Raw genomic sequence first — 25,948 nt, forward strand, 5'->3', positions numbered from 1 at the left:
TTGTTTATATCCATCAAGCATGGGCTTTAGTTTGTCTTATTTTATCAGATTTTTTTTTAAATTCACATTTAACGGAATGATGCAGGACTTTTTGTGAGAAAATATATAGGACAGGTACTGATTTTATTAAAGTGTTTACTTTTAATAACTTTTAACTGATTTGTAGGACAACATTTAGGATGAGAAATGATTTAATCCATAATTGATTGAAATGTAGGCGTTTATTTTATTATAAAAACATTTTATTTTTTTATTTTTATTTTTATTTTCTTAACTTTTAACTAAGTATATAATTTGTACGAAAACATGTAGGATCGGAGTCAATTTCTAATGATATTTGATTGAAATCTAGATGTTATTTCTTTATAAAAAAAAAAAAAAAAAAAGATTTTATTTATTTATATTTAAAAACTGTTTAAGGACATAAATAAATAAAATATTAAATATTTGTAGAAAGACATGTAGGATGGGAACCAATTATTTTATTTTATTTGAATTATTTTTAAAAACTTTTAACTGAGTAAATAATTTGCAGGAAAACATTTAGAACGAGAAACAATTTAATCCATTCATAACTGATTTAAATGTAGATGCTATTTAAAAAAAAAAAATTTTTTTATTTTATTTTATTTGTAAAAACTTTTAACTGAGTATATAATTTATAGCAAAACATGTAGGATCAGAGTCAATTTCTAATGATATTTGATTGAAATGTTGATGTTATTTCTTTATAATAAAAAACATTTTTTTATTTGATTTATTTATATTTAAAAACTGTTTAAGAAAATAAATAAATAGCATAAAATATTTATAGAAAAACGTGCAGGATGTGAACCAATTATTTTATTTTATTTGAATTATTATTTTTAAACTTTTAAATGAGTAAATAATTTGTAGGAAAACATTTAGAATGAGAAACAATTTAATCCATTCATAATTGATTGAAATCTAGTTACTATTTTTTATAAAAACATTTTATTTTATTTGTAAAATCTTTTAACTGAGTATATAATTTGTAGGAAAACATATAGGGTTGGAATAAATTTCTAATGATATTTGAGTGAAATGTAGATGCTATTTCTTTGTAAAAAAAAACAAACAAACATTTTATTTGATTTATTTATATTTAAAAACTGTTTAAGAAAATATTCAAATAAAATATTTGTAGAAAACATGTAGGACAGGAACTGATTGTTTTTTTGTTTTGTTTTTTTTCCTGCTTATTTATTATTTTCATTTTTCCTTGCCTATTCAGCCTTGGTAATGTCAACAGAGAGTACAGAAATATAGAAAGTTAGACATTTTGATGAAAAATGATGAAAACAAATATTTTTGTTCTTGAAAACAGGAGTTATTTTCTGATTTAAATTTACATTGTATGTCAACCAACAGACTGATGTTCTTGACAGACTTGACAGAATGTTGATTGACTTGCAGTGGGTTACCAGGTCAGGACAAATGAATAACCTCATTGGGACAGAGTGTTTAACTGGTTGAACTAATGTTAACAAGTTTTGTTGCTCAGTAACCAATGTTAAACAGAAGCAGTTGTTCCCAGTAACACACCTGTCAGGGAACTAAAGAATAGGAAATATTGTCCAGTCATAACATTAAAACACACACACTATTCACAATCATAGATAACCTCTACAAAAAGTACAATGCTGGTACTATAGTTCAGTGATGATATCAGATGGTGGTGCTTTGATGCATACCATGGTATTGTTTATTTACCGTCAATTCAAGTACGGTGACAAGACAGTTGCCAAAGGTTACAGAGGACATATGCTAAAAGAAAGTACATTTTAGTCATTCAATTGAATAGTGCTAAATGGTCACATAAATCTACTAAACAAATTTACAGTTTTATTATAGATTTACAATAAACAAAATAGACCAATTGAATATCTTTGCGCTACTAGTTGCTAAACCTTTGATAGGTGTTTTGAAAATTATGATTAAGCAACCACAGGATTGTGAAATTCATATTTACTGACTTCTGATTTTTCTGCTCTGAATCACACCTGATGATTCATGTACTGTTTAATTAACTGAAGTGAATTACTAAAATCATTAGTGTGGCGTATGCTGTTAAAATTTTTCACCTGCCCAGCAGGTTAGTCAGCCGCTCCGGGTGATGAAACGCTGTCACCTGATTGCTTCACAGCAGGAAATGAGAGATTAAGTTAAAGGATGCGTGTCTGTTAAGACATCTTCAGAATCTCACCATCTGCATAGTCTTGTCACCATCTGCAAACGTAACAACCAAAACTAACTCATTCCCATTACAACCAACAAAGCTGATAATGGGGAAATGCTTAGGAATTTAAGAAATTAAAAAAGTGCTAATGTTACTGTTTGAAAATATTTATTAGATTATATTAGATTAAACAAGATGAAACATTTTTCTGTGGAAAAAATGTGTGTATATACTTTATATAAATGGGAATTATATATATCTTTATATAATTTTATGTATAAATTACACACACACAAATGCATAAGGGATCTAGAATATGGTTGTCCAGATAAGGGCATTAATATGTGCTTTATAAGTACTAATGAACAGCCAAAATGCTAGTAATATGCATGCTAATAAGTAACTAGTTAATAGTAAGAATTGGTCAATAAACTAAAGTGTTACCTTATATTTTTATTTTTATTTGACTTAAACATTTAGTTTAACAGGACAAAACATGTCATTTTTTTTGTTAAATCTTATTATAAATATTGTGAAAAAGTTTAGAAACTACCACATAATTTATGTTCAAAATCTGTATTATTTTTACCTGGACATTGAATTTACTTTCAATGAAATATTGCTGAAAGACATTCACCTCTTTACAGAAAATAAATGCATGAAGAATAACATTTAATTGTATAATATTAGTAATGATTATAATTAGTGAATTTGTTCATGATTCATCATGTGGTCTTTTGTACCACAAAAAGTAAAATTATGAAAATAATTAATTCTATTAATTAAAATGATTATAAATTATTATTATTATTATAAACATTTCCAGCTTTTTTATTTTTAAATATTTTTTTAACAGTGCAACAAGATGATATTCAGTATTATTGTTTTATTCAGTTCTGTTGTGCAAGAGATAAAAATCTAATTAACCTGAAACATCAAGCTTATCCGGAATTGGTTCAGCCTATTATCAGCGCTGCTCTCCCCCTGCAGTAGTTTGAAGTGTTTGATTCATATTGCTTGGCCCCAGAGGGCAAATGACTCTTCTTTTGAGAACCTGTTTAGAACATCCACTTAAACGGTTTAACAGAGTAAACACTCATCCACCTATTGCCTCAGGTTAAGACACGCTGTCCCACACAGCTCACCTGTCCACTTCTGCCTGTAGTCCAACCCACAATCGCTCTTATTTTCTCTCTCTCCTCACTTCTCAGTATAATGTTTCCTTAGGAATATTAAGAACACGGATAAGCACTTACAGTAAGATCACAAATACATAAACGCACACCTTAAGAGTCAACAGACACGGTCATGTGAAACCAACCAGACTTTCTTGATGGTCGCAGTCCTAGCTTGTGACTTTTGGTGAGGTGAGTGAATATTGTGGCTTGCGTGCTGGTTAAGGTATTGCTGGTGTTAAATTAAAAAAGGCACTTGGTTTTTTAATTGAGGTTCATTGAAACTTGTAGTTTCATATTGATTAAGTTATAAGAGGCAGGTGTCATTTGTAACTTCTTATCAAACATAATTGGCAATATTTGTTTGTGGTGTGTGTATGTATATATATATATATATATATATATATATATATATATATATATACATGTGTACTGTATATGTGTGTGTGTGTTCATCATGTATATTTATTTTATTTCTTTTCATATATTCATAGCCTATATTTATTCTAGTAATATGCTATATTTTATTTGTGATTTGTAGGATTTTATTAAATTTTTTCAACCATATAAATGATGTTACAGGTAAACATGTTAAACGATATATATCTTGGCTTCGAGGATTTTAATTGTTATGAAGCAAACCAAAACAATATATTTGGGGGGCTAAAATTACAAAATTAATACTGAAACATAATATTGCATACATGTATTTGTTTTTAATTTCTATTCATATGTCTATATGAGGAATATACTATATTTTTATGACATGTTATGAAATGACCCAAAACAATATATATTGGAGGTTAAATAACAAAGTTACTGTTGAAAATATTATATGCATTTACACATTTACATATATAACATACATACAGTATATACAGACACACTATATATATATATATATATATATGTGTGTGTGTGTGTGTACATGTATGTATGTATGTTATGTATGTAAATGAAACAAACTGTGCAGTCCATGGAAAGATCTAAAATTAGGTAGAAAAACAGGTTTTTCCTGTGGGCTGATTTCTTGAGACATTGACAAACATTTGTCTTTACTCTGTTTGTAGTTAACTGAATTAATTTGTTATGAATGTGAACATGCAGACACAACATGCCGTCAAAGGAGCCGGACAAATACAGATAGATCATCAGACGACGGCAACATCATATAAAATATTTGCTTTTGTTAATGCGTCTCGCTACATATTTAACTGTAGCGTGTCGCAAGACAGTCTGTTTATGCTTCATTTACAGATAAAGACTCTGCATTAGACCTGCAATTTGTATCTGGTGTGCTGAACCAGCATTTATGTGTGTGTGTGTGTGTGTGTGTGTGTGTCTGCAGATACATGACGGACGGAGGTCTCAACCTGTACTCCAGAAGAGTTAACTGGGTCTCAGATGGAATGAGAGGGACCGTTCACCACTTTAATCCCAAGAGTCAAGATGATACTGATAGGTAGGACTTAACCTTTAACCTTTGCGTTACTTGCACTAACTTTTTCTGATGATGTTGACCGCCACAGACTGCTTGGTAGTCAAACCTGAGCATTTCAGATGGGCAACAGAGTTGCTTTTGTTTCCTCACAAAGGAAGAGAGTGGTCATTGTCTTCATCAGTGCCAAAGGCAAGCGCTAATGGATTGGTTTAGACATACATTCAGTTCTTTATGCATGTGTTCTCACGTTCGGTCTGCCTTTGTGCCGTCCTGCAGGCCCTGCGGCTGTTTAACGTCCCACATCCCTCGCCGTTTGCGCTGTGTCTCCTCAAACTCAACAACACTCTGTGTGAACATGTAAAGCCGTCTTTGTTTTTACTAAACACACTCTGAACTGACAGCAGTCGACATATTTATGATTAAAAATGTCTGATGAGCTGTGACTCATTGGTTAAGAATAGAAAGATGTCTGAAATGTCAGCTTGAAAAAGGAAATGAAAAATGTAGAGGTAGAAATCAAATACATTAGAGAGGATTTGGAAGAAATGGGCTAAGAAATGAAAGTGAAATGGCAGTGGGTGGGGAGGTAAGTTGATGTTGCAAGAATGTGCTACTGGAATGATTGGAGCTGAAAGAAGCCTCAAAAACAAGAAAAAAAGACAGAATTTTTCTTTTTCCTTGTGTATTTGCAAGAGATTTTGTTAGTGATCATCATAAGCTGCCCACTGATGTCATTATTTACTCACCTACATGTTGTTCCAAACCTCTGACTTTCTTTATTCTGTAAAACACAAAAGAAAATGTTTGAAAAATGGCCATACAATGACAGTCAGTGGGGTCCAATGTTGTCAGGTTCTGTAATCAAAAATCCTATTAATATTTTCCATAGGGAACTGATTTTTAGTGATAACTTATATAAATCGTTAAAAACAGACCTACTGTGCGCTACGAGGTTGTTAATCGATAGTATATGCTTTTGTTGAAGCCATCAACGCACATCATTTCAAATTATTTTGTAAATAATCATGTTTAACAGTGGGATTCCTGGTGAAAACTACATTTCCCATGATTCTTCAGAGAATCTCAACCAATCAGAGAATTGTGACAAAAGAAGCCGTTTCAATGAAGCACTGCAAATGACGTAATTAAGACTTCCAGCACTTTTAAACTATTTAATATTTGTATCTATCTATCTATCTATCTATCTATCTATCTATCTATCTATCTATCTATCTATCTATCTATATATATATATATACAGGTCCTTTAAAAAAAATTAGCATATTGTGATAAAGTTCATTATTTTCTGTAATGTACTGATAAACATTAGACTTTCATATATTTTAGATTCATTACAACACAACTGAAGTAGTTCAAGCCTTTTATTGTTTTAATATTGATGATTTTGGCATACAGCTCATGAAAACCCCAAATTCCTATCTCAAAAAATTAGCATATTTCATCCGACCAATAAAAGAAAAGTGTTTTTAATACAAAAAAAAAAGTCAACCTTCAAATAATTATGTTCAGTTATGCACTCAATACTTGGTCGGGAATCCTTTTGCAGAAATGACTGCTTCAATGCGGCGTGGCATGGAGGCAATCAGCCTGTGGCACTGCTGAGGTGTTATGGAGGCCCAGGATGCTTCGATAGCGGCCTTAAGCTCATCCAGAGTGTTGGGTCTTGCGTCTCTCAACTTTCTCTTCACAATATCCCACAGATTCTCTATGGGGTTCAGGTCAGGAGAGTTGGCAGGCCAATTGAGCACAGTAATACCATGGTCAGTAAACCATTTACCAGTGGTTTTGGCACTGTGAGCAGGTGCCAGGTCGTGCTGAAAAATGAAATCTTCATCTCCATAAAGCTTTTCAGCAGATGGAAGCATGAAGTGCTCCAAAATCTCCTGATAGCTAGCTGCATTGACCCTGCCCTTGATAAAACACAGTGGACCAACACCAGCATCACTGACTGTGGGTACTTGACACTGGACTTCAGGCATTTTGGCATTTCCCTCTCCCCAGTCTTCCTCCAGACTCTGGCACCTTGATTTCCGAATGACATGCAAAATTTGCTTTCATCCGAAAAAAGTACTTTGGGCCACTGAGCAACAGTCCAGTGCTGCTTCTCTGTAGCCCAGGTCAGGCGCTTCTGCCGCTGTTTCTGGTTCAAAAGTGGCTTGACCTGGGGAATGCGGCACCTGTAGCCCATTTCCTGCACACGCCTGTACACGGTGGCTCTGGATGTTTCTACTCCAGACTCAGTCCACTGCTTCCGCAGGTCCCCCAAGGTCTGGAATCGGTCCTTCTCCACAATCTTCCTCAGGGTCCGGTCACCTCTTCTCGTTGTGCTGCGTTTTCAGCCACACTTTTTCCTTCCCACAGACTTCCCACTGAGGTGCCTTGATACAGCACTCTGGGAACAGCCTATTCGTTCAGAAATTTCTTTCTGTGTCTTACCCTCTTGCTTGAGGGTGTCAATGATGGCCTTCTGGACAGCAGTCAGGTCGGCAGTCTTACCCATGATTGCGGTTTTGAGTAATGAACCAGGCTGGGAGTTTTTAAAAGCCTCAGGAATCTTTTGCAGGTGTTTAGAGTTAATTAGTTGATTCAGATGATTAGGTTAATAGCTCGTTTAGAGAACCTTTTCATGATATGCAAATTTTTTGAGATAGGAATTTTGGGTTTTCATGAGCTGTATGCCAAAATCATCAATATTAAAACAATAAAAGGCTTGAACTACTTCAGTTGTGTTGTAATGAATCTAAAATATATGAAAGTCTAATGTTTATCAGTACATTACAGAAAATAATGAACTTTATCACAATATGCTAATTTTTTGAAAAGGACCTGTATATAAAACATTAGTTTTATATTTCTCCGTTTTAATTTTAATTGCCATTCGCAATACTTCATGGGATTTGTAGTTAACCCAAAAATTAAAATTACCCCATGATTTACTCACCCTCAAGCCATCCTAGGTGTATATGACTTTCTTCTTTCAGACAAAATTGGTACACGCATATATATCGTAATTCTTCAACATTTTTCTTTAAAAATCCTCGTTTTGTACTTCTAATTCGTTACCGGCGTTTTGTTTTGCTCTCTCCACTGTGCTTCCACGTTTGTCACTTCTCGCCGAAGCTTACGCTACACCTACATCTTCCACTAGAACTCCACTCTCTCGTAAAAAGGCATACGACAGTTAACGATAGCTAGAGATTGCTGTTTATAAAGTTTAAATATCGATGTTTTCTTACACAAACGCATCGATTCGCTTCAGAAGGCTTTTATTAACTCCCCAGAGCCGTGCGGAGTGCTTTTTATGATGGATGGATGCATTTTTTTGGGCCTCAAAATCTTAAACCCCATTCACTACAATTATAAAGCTTGGAAGAGCCAGGATATTTTTTTATATAATTCCGAATGTATTCGTCTGAAAAAAGAAAGTCATATACACCCAGGATGACTTGAGGGTGAGGGTGGGGTAATTTTCATATTTGGGTGAACTATCCCTTTAAGTGCACTGTTTTGTACATTATTTATGTATATGTTTTGCAGATTTTTTAATTTTTTGATTAAAATCAAAGTTTGTTATTTTGTGGTCCACCTCAAAACTTTGGGTTGATTTGGTTAATGGCTTTCCACTTTCCAAGAATTAAAAAAAAAAAAAAAACCTGTAGGAAAAAATGACTGGGAAAGATACTTCCATAAAAAGGTGGCATAAAAAGTGGTTTGGAACTACATGAGTGTGAGGGTCATTTTTGGGTGAACTATCTCTTCAAATGTTGCTTTCAAAATTGAGCTCTGACAGTCCTGTCCTGCAAAGTGGACTAGACTTAGTCTGTAAAAAGTCTGACTCTTCATGACTGAACTTGCTCTGTCCTTAATGAAGTCAGTGCAGAACATCTCACAGATAAAATGGAAGTCGATCAAAATGTTGGCATAAAATAAGGAAAGTCAGACATATGACCTATAGACAAACCCTGTAAGATCCACTGTTCTCCAAATAAGGTAATTTTCTTGAGCCCAACCAGGTGTTTTTGCAGGATTCTGTGCCCAGTACCTGTCAAGATATCGTCTTAGTGCCCAGATTGATACAGGTGAAGGAGGGATGATCTAAGACCTCGTGAAATGTAGCTTGAGGGCAGGAATGGCAAGAATCCAATGGGAATTCCTTTTCTGTCTTCTTTCTTACTGGAAATGCTTGATGTCATGTATAATTTAGTGGATTCTTTCTCAACAGCAGCTGGTGTAAAAAAAGAGTTAGGTGTTTTCGCTCACGTTATTTTGACTTGCTTTGTCATCAAATCTGCCAAAACAAAGTCCGGGTCGGTGAAGAAAGATAGGGATGAAGCACTGCGAATGACGTAATTAAGACTTCCAGCACTTTTAAACTATTAATATTTGTATCTATCTATCCATCTATCTGAAGTGTGCGAACTTCAGTGATGCATCCATCTGAGAGCCGCTTAAATTCCATCGAGAAGGGAGCCATGTTGGTTTTGGAGTTGGATGGTGTGGATGCTGTAGAAGATTATTTTGATTCATTTGTGCTGTACTGTAAATTCGGTCAGGACTCATGTGATCAGATCACAAGCCAAACTCTCTGGTTATTCATTTCAGCTGATGTCTCAGATGAAGCATCAAGATTTGTCTTGTTTTGCTTGGACTATGTTTGTCTTGCAGATAATACATTTTATATCATCAATATTTTGGTCTGTTTAGTATAACTAAGGATGCACAGAATATTTGCACCATATCGGATATTTGTGTTTTATAAATAAATAAACAGAAAATGTATAAAAAGTTATTTATTTTAATTTTATTCATTTTATTAAAATAAAGATATTTTGTAATTTTATTTATAAAAATATTTTTACATTTTCATAAGTTTAATTTTTTTTGTTTAGTAATTTAATGTATTGGTCAATAATGGATAATGATTTTTACGTTTAGATGACCTTTTCCATCTAATACGCACTTAAAATTGGCTTAAACTCTGAAAATTTAATCTTTAGCAAATCTCAAAATTAATCAAATAAATTCACATTGTACATTAGAAAATTCACTTCTAAAATGCCAAAATTAGCTTTTAAGATGAATGATTTTATTTTTAGTGTTTTATTTTTAATTTGTTTAGACAAAAATTAATAGTATAAATTTAACTGTCATTATTTAGCTTTTTTCCACATAACTGATACCCTCTGGAGTCTATTTATCGATCTGCTACATAATGTTCATGTCAAACATTTTTTTCAGTAAAGGACCTCCTCCTTTTATTTACTTTTGCATAGAAATGCAGACACTCCCTCAAAAATGACAGTCACCTCAAGTATGTGGTGTCTGAATCCCCGTGTAGTTTCCTGCCGGTGGAAGGATGTCCGTTTTTCAGGTCTGTGATGACTGCTACATTGTGTTTGACTGTGTAATTTGGCCGAGGCAGTTCAAACACGGCTCTGAAACGTGATCAGGGCGTCTCGCCCTGAAGAAAGGGACTTAGGGACCAAGTCTGGACTGAAAGCAGAGACCTGGTCAAATCCACACCCACACACAGAGGAAATGTGCCATATTGCACACTCACATCTGTGGGTCAGTGGGTTTCAGTCCTTCATTTCAATGCATATGAATGCCTTTGGTGTGAGGCATTCAGTCAGATCAGTTTACATTACTGTACCCGAAAGACTTCCGTATGTAAATAACCTCTATGTTATGATTATCCTCTGTTTTCCAGTGTACTTTATACTTTAATTTGTCAGGGTGGGCTAAGTTGCTGAATACTAAATATATAGGAATATATTTTTAAAAAGTATAATGAACTTTTGTTCATTATACTTTTTTTATAATTGTTTACCTGTAAATATTTTTACAAAAACATTTTCAAATATGAAAACTGGCACACAAACACTTTTTTTGAGTAACGACAAAAACAGTTTGAACTGATTCACAGAAAGTAATTTTGCAGAATTAGTTAAAAACAAATGTCTGAAATGTATTACACCTATTCAGTATATTGCAATTTAAAGTCACTGCAAATATATATTGCGAATATTCAGTACATCGCCCAGCCTAGACAACACTATTATGGTTTCTGAATGAGATTTTTGTAGCTAAGATGTACTGAGGAGGGAGCTTTGCATGTGAGTATGTCTTATATAAGAGATATGAAAATGATATGTCCCCTTTAAGCAAGGTTTGATTTATGACTTGCATTGCAACCTAGAATATTTTTCCAAAGGCATTTTACATGGAATTGAACATTTCTTTAGAAAGCAATTTTGTGTTATGTTAGTACCCGTCAGTGTTGTTTGGCTGTTGATAAATTCATATTTCTCCCTATGTGACCAGAAATCTGTAGGATTATAAGACCCTCAGCCTACACAAATGTGCTCTCCACCAGGAGGAGAAAGACAGAAAAGGAGAGATGAGCTGGCAACTTGCCTTTTTGCCAACAAGCATTATTGTTCATGATAGCCCAGCAGGTACAGTCATTAAGTGCATGGGAGGGCTGAAAAAATCTCTTTCCACTTTCACGCTTCTCTCGCACCCCCGGCCCCTCGCCACACACATAGACTCGGCAGTAGAGGCACAGTGGCGGTAGTGTTATTGCTGAGACTGATTGGGATCTTTGACAGAGCTGGTGTGTCTGGTTCTCAGGCATCTGATATGTGTCCCTGTGATCAGCTGTAACTGTACAGTGCAGTCTAAGGCTTAGGCAGTGAAGTAAGTGTGCTATTGAGGATGACAGCTGAATTGTTTTTGTATTTGTGGCTGTGCATTTGTAGTTGTGTGTCCAATAACTAAATCTACAGTTTGTTTTGGCTGGTCGTGAACATTTCTGATCAAGTGTTAACCATTTACATTTGCTTTTATCTAGCTGTTTGTTATATCAGATTTTAATTTTATTTTTTGTTTGCCTGTTTTTGTTGTGAGTTTATTTTCTTGCAGGGTTTTGTTTTTGTTGTTTTGACTTTTATTTAGTTTTTGTCACGGCACGGTAAGGGAACACACCAGGGCCGGCGCCAAAGGAGTTACTGTGTCCCCCCTAAACGAGTTACTGTGCCCCCCAAACGAGTTACTGTGCCCCACCATTTTCCATCCTCCCTCCTCCTTGTTGAATGTGATCGATTTTGAAAGCGAAAGTACTGATAAAACAGCGCACATAAGATTTTGCAAGATGCATTGCACTTACAATTATAGATAGATTTTCGTGAGCTTGCGGAAGCGAGGGTTAATTGGACTAAATGATTGGAGAAGATCTGTGTACATCACAAGAAGTCAATCCTTTTCACCAGAGGATCAATTTTTAATTAAACATTATGAGGTCAAATTTTTTTTTTTAAATGGAACATGCACAGATTAATTGTTTACAACCTATTAAAATCTATATTATGCATTTAGAAAATAGATAGGGTTAATGTTCTAGCAACATCAGTTAACTTCATGTTAACACGTTATTAATGCCAGGTCTAATTTTATAATATTTCACATTTACATTTGCAAATTGCCGTTGAAACCTGCTGGGCTATTATTGGTAAATTGTAACATGAGTGAATGAATCCCAGACAGTCATTTAAGTATGCCAACAGAATTCCAGCACAAAGGGAGACACAACCTCTGCCTATTGTCATCTGTTACGCTTAAGTCATTAACCCCATCCATCGCCAAAACTGCAATGAGTGCAAGTCTGGTTCTCTCACCTTAAGCCCTCAGGACAGACTCAATGACAGCATGTGAAGCATTCTTCACTTTTAAGCTGCTTAAGCCGCCACCCGTGCAATTATTTTTTTATTGTTGTGTTGAGGCAAGACATTTGGAAACATAATATTTTTGGAAATACAAAACAAATGTTTTGGAAATATGAAATAAATGGGGTTATTTGTTGTTTCAATGTGAATAAATGATGCAAAAGAACATCCATCCATTTGCCCTTGACACGTCTGGTATTGATGGAGAAAACGATATGAAGAGAGAACTGCTTCCTCTGTGGTTTAGGATGGGAGAACATGGGCTCTGAGGGGGGCTTTGCAATCACAGCAGAGCGAACCGCTCTCCAAACAGTTAAGTGGATGGGACACGAGAAAGAAAGAACTCTTATCTGACATCTGATGAAACAGCTACTTCCTTTAACGCAGTCTATACATACAACACATGACTGGCAGCCAATGCTCAATGGTTTCTCATCTGATGGAGACACAAGTTTCTGGATGGTACCATTAAGGAATTGTTACAGAAAAGTTGCTCATTCTTAAAGGGGTCATCGGGTGCGCATTTTACACAAGTTAATATGATTCTTTAGGGTCTTAATGAAAGGTCTGTAACATACTATGGTTAAAATTTCTCAATGGTAGTGTAAAAAATACCTTTACCCCGTCAAAATCAGCTCTGTCTTCAGCACGCTGATCTAGTCCATGTTCCTTTCAATCCTAGTGGGCTCTGCTGACTCTCTTCCGTTGAGTGACAAGCAGATCATAGATATGTGTAGATTCCCTATTTGACCGCTCCAGATACATTGACACGTCAGCCATCTCGCATTTACCATAATAATCGATGAATATTCAAAGATATAGAAGCATATAACTTGCTGTTGTAGATGCACACAGTCAATGCACTCAAAGATTCGCAGACCATTCCAATTCATTATGACGGCACCCATTCACTGCAGAGCATCCATTGGTGAGCAACTGATATAATGCTAAATTTCTCCAAATTTGCTACAGTGAAGAAACTAACTCAACTACATCTTGAATGGTTGGCTTAAGGGTGAGTACATATTCAGCGATTTTTCATTTTGGGTGAACTATTCCTAAGAACACTGAGAACTCTTCTAAGAAAACTGAGCTATGTTTTATTTGGGTCTCAACTTTGTCTCAAATTGTTTCTGCTCCTATCTTCCTTCCTAGAATAAATTTGCGACATTGTTGAGATCTCCCTAAACTCTAGAGAAGACTTGTGACTCAAACTCATCTTAATTCTGTCTTAAAAAATCAAGTGAGATATTAAAGAAATCCCATTTGTGATTTTTCCTTAAATTGGGAACATCAGTCTTGGCTAGTTTGCATGACATTGTTTGAACGAGAGCCGTTTTGTAGCTTGGTAGATTCTGAAAGTATTCTCGTGGACAATGCGATTGTTTTTGTGGGGAGGAATCGCACCTTTAACAGTGCTAATGGGATGCTTGAGACAATGATCTTAATCACTCGGCACAGCCATCACACCCCGTGGCCCATTCACATGCAAACGTGGCCAGGGAAAAGGAAGTAGGAGATGGAGGGACAGAGAAAAGAAAAGAAAGAGAAACAGCCTGAAAGACAGAGGGGGGAGGACATCCATTAACACACGAGTCCCCCATCCCCCATACTACCTTGTATATAACAGAGAGAGCGAAAGAGAGGGAGAATTAGTCATATAATGGATTCTGTATGCATTGATGGGGAGTAACTGACTAAAAGTAGCAATGATATTCATTTATCTACATTTTTCAGTAGCAAGATGTTTTCAAAACAATTTTTCCTAAAAAAGCTTTTTCCAGTTTTTTCAACAAGTAGTGGTTTAATCTAAGAAAATACTACGAAACACTTTCTGTCTGTCTGTCTTGTCTATCTATCTATCTCACAGGTTAGCTACTACTTTAAAGGGAAGCTTAAAATTAATAAATTTATATCTTATATCTTATAAATGTATATCTTAAAATTAATATCTTGTAGCTTAACTACTATAGTTTGAACAGTCCATGTTGTGATCTTATTTATTTTTATTTTGTGAAGATATTTCATATGAGATTTTATTATTCAGTGCAAAATTTACAGCTTTTGTCTACCAGCATGCGCTGTCGCTCTGCGTATTCTGTGTGAGTGAAGTCAGAGACAGAAAAAAAGCAAGAAAAAGAGAGTATTGGTGTTGTTTCAGTATGGCATGTGTATTTGCAACAAAAGAACACACAGAAGCGAAAACAGAGGGATGGAAACACAGGAAGGAACAACAATGGAGAAATTGTCATGTGCTTTCAGTATCCTGGTGGCTCCTACAGACCCTTTTTAGCTACAATTAAGCTCTTTTCTAACTATATTTATCTTTATTTTATGCATATATATATATCAGGGGCGTTTTCTCCGAGGAGGCAAGGGAGTCAGTGAGAAAAAAAGTCAGAATTGTGAGTTTATATTGCGCAATCCTGACTTTTTATCTCGGAATTCTGACTTTATAACTCACAATTGCGAGTTTATATAGATAAAAATATAATATATAGATAAAAAGTCGCAATAACCTTTTTTTATTCAGTGGCGAAAATGGGCTTCCATAGATATCACGTCGGAAAGGCATGTATTTTCAGTAAAATAGTATCGGGTAAGGTTAGGGTAGGTGTAGGGAGGGATTTATTGTCCCAAGGTGACATCCATTTAGCAATTTGAATTAAAATTATGTAATACAATATAAAAATATGTTATTACGGTTTTATAATGTACTACAATATGGAGGTGCAGATGTAGCTGTGGGTGCAGTGTAAACACATTAAGTGTAACAGGGACATGAATTATATATATATATATATATATATATATATATATATATATATATATGTATGTATGTATGTATGTATGTATGTATGTATGTATGTATGTATGTATGTATGTATGTATGTATGTATGTATATATATATATATATATATATATATATATATATATATATATATATATATATATATATATGTGTGTATGTATGTATATGTATAGCCTATATAAACTTTTAACTGCCTCATTTTAAAACACCACCGCACGCCACTGATATATATATATATACATATATACAGTGTATATATATATATATATATATATATAAGTTATAGTCTTTGTTATATTTGTTTGTTGAAGAAGATGAAGGAGAGAGAGAATGCGAGCAGGAAAGAGAAAGGAACTACTCTGAATTCCTCACGCTCACTAGCAGCTCTGTCATTACAAACGTCTGGCGGCAAAGGTTTGGGCACGAGGGCTGGAATCTCTCTCTCTCTTTCTGTCTGCCTCTGTGTTATTATACAAAGTCACATGCTCAAAACTGCTCTGTGAAGACAGAAACCTCTGGTCACGCTGTATATATACATTCCCCAAGATTTTTAGATATCTATTTGCACTTTCAATGGTTTTAACGCTAACAAGATTAGCGGCTACCTCTGGTTTTATGGATTTTTGTATACAAAAAAAGCTCAGACGCTACATATATACGGTCTCGTTTGCCCACAAAGTTTTCTGCCAATGTTTGAGGCCAAAAACACTGTTTGCTGTTTTGGTAAACGCAACAAAATTGCATCTCGGTTAGCAGGATATTCCGCAGTGGATTAAGCCAGTTTGACCTTTAACTATGGGATGTGACCCTTAAAAAACTTTTGTAAACAACAGGGCATGAGAATGTGAAGCATTGTGGAATTAACTAATTGGCCAGGTTTGGTGAAGTCTGTAGGTTAGTCACTTATTGACTTTATGTACCTAGCCACAAGCTAGCCACCCGCTAAACCCCAGACAGACAGAACTGTAAACCGAAAATGGATTCCCGGTGGACTATGCTTCCAAGCTGTAAAAACACACTTAAGACGTAATTTATCACAGAAGTTGGTGGGATTAAGAAGATTACTCCTTCACCCAGCTACACACACATACACTTAATACTTACACACAAACACGTTTCATGTAGGAACCTGCCTTGCCTCAAACCTGTAAGGTCACCTGGCATTTACGACGCAAAACAGATGTCCAGATCTTATGTGAAGACGGTGACTGTCAAACCTGCCTAGCTGAGAGGATAGACAAACTTCAAAAACACTTATTCCTTTAACATGTTGTTCATACATGTTAAACTATTAAACATGATCTTAAACAAAATATAAACATATGTAATTGGAAAAATTAAATTAAAAAAAAATTACAAAAATTTAATGAAACATTAAAATGTTGCCTTGGCAACTAACTGAAATCTTATAAAGATTTATAAAATAAAAATTAAAGCTGTATAGAAATAATTAAAAAGACTAATGAAAATGACAAAAGTGCATAGCAAAATTACTAAACCTTAAACAAAATTTAAAATCAAAATCTAAAAATAAAAGCTCATTCAAAATATCAGTAAGTACTATAATATTATTTCAACAATATTTAAATAACTCTAACATAATTTTATCATTCTTGTGTTGTTCCAAACTTATATAACTCCTATGTGGATTTAAAAGATGATATTTTGAAGAAGTGTTTTTGTCTTCAAGGTCCTTGCACACTGAGTCCCAAATTTTCGTGAACGCAGAAAATCGAACCTGATCCGAATTTTTTTATGACGGACAAATGTTTTGGAGGCAGTGTGTAAACGTGATTGAACAAGAATTTCGGACTCAGTGTGAAAAGACCTTTATAATGGAAGTCGATGGGGCCCAAAACAACATTGTTGTTGTTTTGACAGGTTTTTTTTTTTTTTTTTACATTTTTTGTTTCATATTTTCACATATATTATATGGTCCTTAGAGATATTTCTATCAGCATTGAACATTAAAATACATTAGTTGACCACTTCTATTCACGTTCATTTTATAGATCAAGTTTTTGTTACCAATTGTTTTAACTTTACTAAGGAGTAACTTCTGACACAAAGTTGATGCTTTAGGTTGATTTGTGAGAATTCACTTGGTAAAATGTTCCTGATCTGTGAACCATAAACACTTGATATTAGCAGGTTTTTGACCACTTGAAAACCCAATTTGCTTTTAAGCTTTGGCTCATTACAGATGAATAATTCAGTTTAATTAACATTTTGACATTCTCTCTAATCCAGCTCTGTTCTGAGACCAGTTTATAGAGTCAACACCCATCTCCTTTTGAAGTTCTGCCAGCCTTAAAGACTGCTTTGTGATCAGATTACCATTCCTTCAGTTGGTAAAGCCGCTCCTCTCAGCTTGTGGTTGGCTGCTGGGTTTGTGTGTGTGTGTGAGTGTGTTTGGGGAGAATTGGTCTCTCTCTCAGAGCAGTGAAAGGCAGAGCGAGGGAAGGAGTGCAGTGGAGCTTTACTCATGAAGCTGCCTGCCACCCAGCCAAACTTTAGCGGCTTCTCGCTGGCTGTCCCGGGATCAGGCTTTTGCCAGGGAATTCTGCAGCCCGGCTCCGACACTCTGAGGTACAGAGGAGGAATTTACTTTGAGGATTTATGAGGTGGAAAGTTGCTTTGCCACGTGGGACTGTTTTTGTGTGAGTGCCTGAGTGTGAAAAAGATAGGTGTGTAGTGACAACACTTTACTGATCTTACATTGATTTTTTAAAGTTTTAGAATAAAAGAAACATTTTATAATTTTTTATTATATACAAAATCTAAAAAAATATATAATAATGCCAACAATTGTGATTAGAAAATAAAAATCAAACATATATAGTGATTAAACAATTAGATTAAACAATGTACATTTATTTTAAAGAAAAAACAAAGGATGCACTGATTAAGGATTGTATTTTTAGAGTAAATGCATAAGACAGTGATTGTCATCTTTCTTAAATTTATACAGTTTACTCAAAAATTATGCCTTTTGACCATTTGAGTCACAAATTAAGCACTTTATCTACTTTTATAACAGTCTATGAAAGGTGAGGACTGTGATTGTTCTCAGTTTTGGTGCAAGTGTGTCAAGAAACATCTTCCTGGCTCTTTGCTATTGACAAGCTCAAAATTTAGCACACTGCCACAGCTTTGTTTGTATTACTTATTTGAATACACTACCGTTCAAGCGTTTGAGGTCAGTAAGATTTTTTTAACAAAGAAATTAATAATTTTATTCAGCAAGGATGCATTAAATTGATTAAAAGTGACAGCCTGGCAACAGGGCATTAGCATGATTACATTTCTGTTTCAAATAAATACTATTCATTTGAACTTTCTATTCAGCAAAAAATCATGAAACAAATAATGTATTACGGTTTCCACAAAAATATTAAGCAGCACAACTGTTTTCAACATTGACAACAGAAATGTTTTTTGAGCAAATCAGTATATTAGTCTGATTTCTGAAGGATCATGTGGCACTGAAGACTTGAGTAATGGCTGCTGAAAATTCAGCTTTGCCATTACAGGAATAAACTACATTTTTAAATATATTCAAATAAAAAGCAGCTTTTTTAAATTGTAATAATATTTTACATTATTTCTGTTTTTGCTGTAATTGATTAAATAAATGCAGCCTTTGTGAGTATAAGATACTTCTTTCAAAAATATAAAAAATCCTACTACCACCAAATGTTTGAACAGTAGTGTAATTTCCAACTTTTATAACCATAGTCGTCACTACCACAACACAAACATTTTTCTCAAAGCAACAAGCTTGTCAATGACCCATGCACTTTATTTCTTGCTGTTCCTGGTTAAAGTACCTTTCCTGATCTCCCGCAATGCCTGGCAACAGGGCTGGGTTGCTGTAGAGATGGGTATCCTTGCAGAACTAATTGATAGGCCACCCAAAGCAAACAGGACGGGGCTGTGTAGTCGAGCTGAAGCTCACAACTCCATGCTGCTCTTCTAATAACAGGTCTTTAGAAGAAAAAAAAAAATTCCTACCCTGTGGATCAACCCCCCTATATGCTTTTACTTCTTTGGGGCTTGACACTAATCTAATCTCCCAGACGGGGGAGGGGCGGGGGCCGGGGCCACTGTTTCTGCATGCACGTGTTTGACTATGGCGGAGTAGATGACAGTTTGTTTTGAGACGGTGTGTGGGTCTTTTCAGACCTATGTCTTCTGTCACTAGTAATTAATTTGCTGATTCATAATATTAGCTTAAAAGTATTAGTGAATGTTTTTGATGTTGGTGGTGAGAGATTGTGGAAAGCAGGTGAGACTGAGAGCGTTTCTACCGTTTTTATTCAAAGCGTCTCAGACGGGTGTCTGTTTATATGGAGATTTGACTGTATGATTTGCCTCTTTAATTGTTTTACCTAGACTGCAATGGGAGTCTTCACAACTTAAGGCTTTTGTTTAAATCGATTGACCTAATACATAACATTTTGTCATTGTTTATTCACCTTCATGTTATTTTAAACCTGAATTACTTTTTTCATCTGTGAAGCTTGTAAGGAGAAATGTCACACTTTTCAGTGCAATGACAATGAATGCTGACTAAAGATATCAAGCTCCAAAATGGCCACAAAACCACCTTAAAAGTATGCTAAAGTATCATAAAAGTAGTTCACATAACCCATGTGAAGTGAGTGAAGTGACATTCAGCCAAGTATGGTGACCCATACTCGGAATTCGTGCTCTGCATTTAACCCATCCAACGTGCACACACACAGCAGTGAACATACACCCGGAGCAGTGGGCAGCCATTTTATGCTGCAGCGCCCGGGGAGCAGTTGGGGGTTCGGTGCCTTGCTCAAGGGCACCTCAGTCGTGGTATTGAGGGTGGAGAGCGCTGGACATTCACTCCCCCCACCTACAATTCCTGCCGGCCGGAGACTCGAACCGACAACCTTTGGATTACAAGTCCGACTCTCTAACCATTAGGCCACGACTTCCACGACTATGTGCTATATTCCAAGTCTTCTAATTCCATTTAATAACGTAAAAAGATGGTAAAATTACCCCATGATTTACTCACCCTCAAGCCATCCTAGGTGTATGTGACTTTATTTTTTCAGACGAATACAATCAGAGTTATACTTCAAAAAAATGTCCCGGCACTTCCTGGCATTGGAAGAGTCGGGACAATGGCAGTGAATGGGTGTTGAGATTTTGAAGTCCAATAAAGTGCATCCATCCATCATAAAAATGTCATGAGCCGGGTTTGATTCTAGTTTTCTTTTCCTTTCTATTTTTTGCTCTGCTTCCTAGACTCAGCTGTTCACATTCACAATCAGTGCTCGCACTGATTGGGACGGCACCTGTTTCCTTTTGATTTTGATTTTCTCCTCTATTTCTCTCTGTGTGTTACTAGACTTCTTTGCCAGATTATTGTGCTTCGCAGCCATTCTGCCAGCTCTCTTTCTATTGACTACCGTTACTCTGTTGTGTTTTGTCAAGAATAGTCCTGTCCTGTCTGGTCAAGTCAAGTTCTGTCGAGTGTCTGACCTGATCTCTGTCCAGTCTCCCAGTTGCCTGCAGCCAGTGTTCGTTTGCCTCCGGGCGCAGCCCTCCAGACTGTACTGCCGCTCGCCACTCTGGCCGGAACTGCACTCCCTCTCGTAGAAGTCAAGTCTGCTTCTATGTTCCAGTTTTCTCCTGAATTATTTTCCAGTTCTGCATATGCCTGATCCGGCTAGCGAAATACAGACTGCCTGAGTTCGTTTTGTGGACAATAAATTCTCTGTTTGACTTTCCTTTGCCTCTGGGTCCCTTTGTGTTGTGACAAAAAAGTACTCCACATGGCTCTGGGGGGTTAATAAAGGCCTTCTGAAGCGAATCAATGCATTGTGTAAGAAAAATATCCCTTTAAGTCGTTATTCGCATATAATCTCTATCTCTAGAAAGCTGTGATGACTTGTGGTTTGAACTCAAGAACTGATTCAGCTGTAAACTAATCATTCAGAACGGTTAATGCGTTAGCTACAGAAGACCCGGTAATTAATGCACGAGATGGATGGACTACTTTTTTAAAATGTTTTGAAATGCATCAAGCTACAGGAAAAATCCACAATAAGCGTTTATTGTGGATTTTTCCTTTGGCTTGATTTATTGATCTCACATATGTCTCAAAAAATCTCACCTGTACAGGTTTTAAAGAGATCTCAATAATTTTAGATTTGCTATGAAGCCAGATCAGCTTTTTGTCTCATTTTAAGTGAGAAAGCATGAGTTATGACCGATGAGCCATAATATTTTCATCTGGGTGGTTGTAGTTACTCTAAGTAATTCTTCAATTATTCTTTGACCTTTAACTCTGTTTTGTGCTTTTAATTCACCCAAAATATTTATTTTCTTTCTGGCATTTTAAAACATTCCTTTGTTTGTATTCCAAGCCTCTTTCAGAACCAATATATTGCACACTCCCCTTCTATTTTGGGATGGTTTGCACTTAGGCGAAGCAAGAGGAATGTCTTTGCATTATAATGGAAATAAAGAAACAGAGCAATGAATTCTTTGAATGTGTATAAATGTACCACTTTCTGACCCACCTCTACCCTCTCTGCCACCCACACCCTCTGTCTCTCTCTCTTTCATGTATGAAGTATTGTGTGGCTGTTCAGAACTTTGTTTTGTTGTTGTGAAGATCAGAGAGGTTGACATACTGGTCAACAAGAAAATAATATGTTGGACTGTTCTGTTGTGTAACTTAAAAAATGTGACTAAACTGTATAGGAGTTGCTTGGGCTGACCTCATTTATTCAACATAACATTTAAAGAATTAATTCATAGAGTTTTACTTGTTGTAAATTTTTTTAATGCATTTCCTTGAATGACACAGGCTTTTTAAAAGTCTATATGTGATTAAAGTTTTGGGGGGTTTTTTTTGTCAACTTTTAGCTGGAACGTTTCCATTAGACTGAATGCATTTAAATGGATTTCATGGCGTCTTTAAAAAGGAAGAAGTGACTTGTTCATGTCTATTTTCTTTCCATTTCATTTTTGGGGGCTTTTTTGGTATTTGTTTGCATTATCCATCTATAGCAACTGACAGTATATGGCAAATGATGAATGAAGCAGATCGTTTAAGAAGAGACTTTCAAGCAGACAAACACATTAGCACAGTGTGTGTGAGAGCTTTTAGTGACAAATAGTCCCAATTGGACCAACTTTCTCACAGCTCATTAAAACAGGAACCACAGATGTCCTTCCAGGCCAGTTATGTCGAGTCAGTTATGACAGACGTGAGCTATGGGGACTTTGTTCATATCAAAACAAGTATCTATTCAGCCGAGTCGCAGGACGTCAGGACTGCGGTAGATGTTTGAACACACGCCTCTCTTGATTCATGACTGCCCGTGAATGAGCTTATGGGCTGGTTTGTTTGCCTGAATGATCCTGAGAAATGAGGAGGATTAGGTGGTATCTTAGGTGTTGATAAGACGTTTTGTTGCCACACAGTGTTGCTTAAGCTAGTTCTCTTAGCATCGCTCAAGGCTGGAGTGGCCTAAACTGGTGGCTTTTGGGAGTTCAGGCAGTCTATGTTTGGATTTAGCAACTAGCATGGAGGGACTTCCTGTTTACACACCCACATTACATTCATTTCAGCAAATGTCATTTTCTCTGTCTTTTAGATCTTTTTAAGGCTTATAATTTTTTTGCTTGATTTTGTCAACCTGGATTTTTAAAAATCCTTATTTCATCTTAAGTACAATTGTTGCTTCTATTATTTTCAAAAAAAGTAAATACAATTATTTTAGTAATTTTAGAACTTTAGCGAAAGTAGAAAATGTGTGACTCTGTTAAAAAAGACAGATTTCAAATAAATAAATATAAAACATTTACCCCCGGTTTCACAGACAAGGCTTAAGCCTAGTCCTAAACTAAAATGTAAGTTTTAGCTGTTTCAACTGAAAGAAACTAGCACTGACTGATCTTAAATATATCAGTGCCTTTGTTTTGTCTCATGATGCACACCAGTAATGTTTTTTTCCTAAGTACATTAATAAAAATTACTTAAATGTCCTAATTGAACTATGGACTAATCCTGGTTTAGTCTAAACCCTGTCTGTGAAACCGGGCCTTAAAATATATAAACTTTAATTTGAATAGGTAAAGAAATATAATATACGCATATATTAAAAAATACGAACACTTGTTTGCCTGAAAATGTTTTTAGCCTGATTTTAGATAGATAGATAGATAGATAGATAGATAGATAGATAGATAGATAGATAGATAGATAGATAGATAGATAGATAGATAGATAGATTATGTTACTGTAAAAATAAATAAATTAAAATAAAAACAGTTTTAGGCTGATTTAAGCAAAAGTAGCAAAATAATTGTTATTGACAAACAAACAAATAAATGCATTTATTTGACGAAGTAGCAGAAACTGATTCTGTTATTGTCAGATTTTGTTAAATAAATAAGCAAGCGTGTTAGTCATATTTAAGCTAAAATAACAAAACTGTTAATTCTGTTATTTATAGTTTAAAAAACAAAAACAAAAAAAACCGTCAACTGATTTGAGCTAAAATAGCAAATTTACTTACTTAGTAAGTAACTCTCAGATTTTATGATTTGACAATAAAATGTACAATCTTACAACTGTGTTTTTCCTTTAACCAGTAGTGTCTTTGGCCCATATGATTTTGGTTGAGCCCTGCTGAGCATCCTAATGGATTTCGTCAGACAGGAACACTGTGGGAAATGGGGGAAAGCAAAGCAGAGCGCATTGAGAATTTGAGGCGCAGAGCTAATTAAAACAAGTTTTGAGGAGCAGAGACGCGCCTCATGTTTCAAGCATGATGGGAATGCAGGTTTTTATGCTCAGATTGTCCCTGTGCAGACTTCATGACTCTCCACAGATGCTGTTTTCTGCTTACCTTATCCTTCCATTCCTACTCTTTAAATCTGTATTTTCCATATTACGCTGAACAGTCTGCATCTGTGAATTCTGTTTTATCTCTTGCAGTGCTCTTTTCAGTTTATTTATGTCTTGACCCTCAGAAATGTAGAGAAATGACTGTTCCTCTCTCTTTTCTCTTTGTTCTCAGTTGGGACGACAGCAGCTCAGTCAGCAGCGGGATCAGTGACACCTTGGACACAGATGACCTCAACACCAGCTCGAGCCTTAGCTCCTACGTCAACACCCCATCTGTCCCACACAGAGACGTGGATGAACAGGTCAGTCATTGATACCAGAGCCTCGTCAAAAACACTTGCAGAAGTTCACATGAGAAACAACTTCAAAACATTATTCAGTTTTCATTTATAGAAATTATTTTCACAAAATGGACCAGTGTGCTAATTCATTGAAATTTTCATAAAAGATTGGTAAATTTAGTACTTGTTGGTAGACATAAATTATGTATGCTTTGTAAACCTTTTTAGACCTTTATATAAAAGGTCTATATTTATCTTAAATATGTTGATTTTAATAAAAATCAAGACTTTGGGGCATAAAAGTGCCTGACTTTGAAGAAACACCCATGTAAAGATACACAGGGAAATGTAGTAGCCTTATAAATATCTCACTGACTGAACTGTTAAAAAAGTCCCTTAATTTGATTTGCCATCTCTGGTTATCATTATATGCAATCAAAAACAGGCCTGCACGTTTACAGAACTGCCTTGGGAGCGGTTCTGTTGCTTCATTGTCCCTTTTGATTCAATGAAACATTGGTGGGCCCTTATCAGAACTGGCCTGTGCAGTCTTTGTGAGTGTGAGTCAGCGGACTGATTCAACTCTGCCCCAGTGATTGATCATCTTTACAAGCTCAAAGTAGGTTAACATATGCTGAGCAAATGGGCCAGTACAGTGAAGCAAAGATACGGCGTCTGTCTCGCCTGTTCTAACAAGATGAGCTCTTTAAATCCAGACGTGGCACACTGGGTTGTGTGCCAGTAACTTTATCCACACCTATGGCTCATTGGTTTGTGCATTGGTGTTAGTTTTTAAAAGTGAAATCCATGACCTTATTTATCTTCAGTCTTCCATATTTATCTCCGCAGATGAAAACACTTTTTTTTCCTCCGTTTGTTTTTGATTTTGGTTCTTCCAAAAAGTCCAATATGTGGTTTCCAGTACATAGTGTTAGTTTAGTATCACTGAGAGATGATTATATTATAAATGTTTTATTATATGATTATATTATAAATTTTTTGTAGTCTTTATTTAATTTTTATTTTAGTTTTGAAAAAATGTTGCTTTGGTCACTAGCTGAAATTAGATAAGTTTAAGTTCTTTTTTTCATTTAACATTTGTTTTATTTCAAGTAACAAAGATCTTTTTCAACTCTTATTGCCATAAACATGATTTCAAATTCAAAGAGTTTTAGAGACATGACCCAAAAGTGCATCTGAAGCCAAATATCTGCCACCTTTCACTTCCACACCCTTGTACTTTTTCCCTATATAGTCTCCCCTCATTCTTTGGGCTGGAGTGGAGGAAGGATTTATTGTATCGGCGTTGAGATAACAATGTTTTGGAATTGGCCTGATAACAACTGGAGGCTATTAACATTCTTTCCCTGGCAATAATTTTTATGAGG

At 35.4% G+C, this 25,948-nt stretch overlaps 1 protein-coding gene across 7 annotated transcripts in view; it reads left to right on the forward strand.

Annotated features, from left to right (window-relative positions):
- Positions 1 to 3,334: 3,334 nt before the first annotated feature.
- Positions 3,335 to 25,948, forward strand: part of LOC306866529 (neuron navigator 2-like) — a 45,668-nt gene continuing 23,054 nt past the window's right edge. For 2 of the 7 annotated variants that reach the window (XM_079411785.1, XM_079411781.1), the window contains exons 1-2: positions 17,774 to 17,963; positions 24,452 to 24,581. In XM_079411785.1, coding sequence (XP_079267911.1) covers positions 17,860 to 17,963; positions 24,452 to 24,581 — 234 coding nt within the window. In that variant the 5' untranslated portion in view covers positions 17,774 to 17,859. Of the gene's footprint in view, positions 3,568 to 4,723; positions 4,838 to 17,772; positions 18,062 to 24,451; positions 24,582 to 25,948 lie in introns of those variants that run through there. The other 5 variants (XM_079411786.1, XM_079411787.1, XM_079411784.1 and 2 more) reach the window with 4 other exon arrangements.

The sequence above is a fragment of the Barbus barbus genome (assembly GCF_936440315.1).
Source record: "Barbus barbus genome assembly, chromosome: 48".
NCBI classification, from domain to species: Eukaryota; Metazoa; Chordata; class Actinopteri; order Cypriniformes; family Cyprinidae; genus Barbus; species Barbus barbus.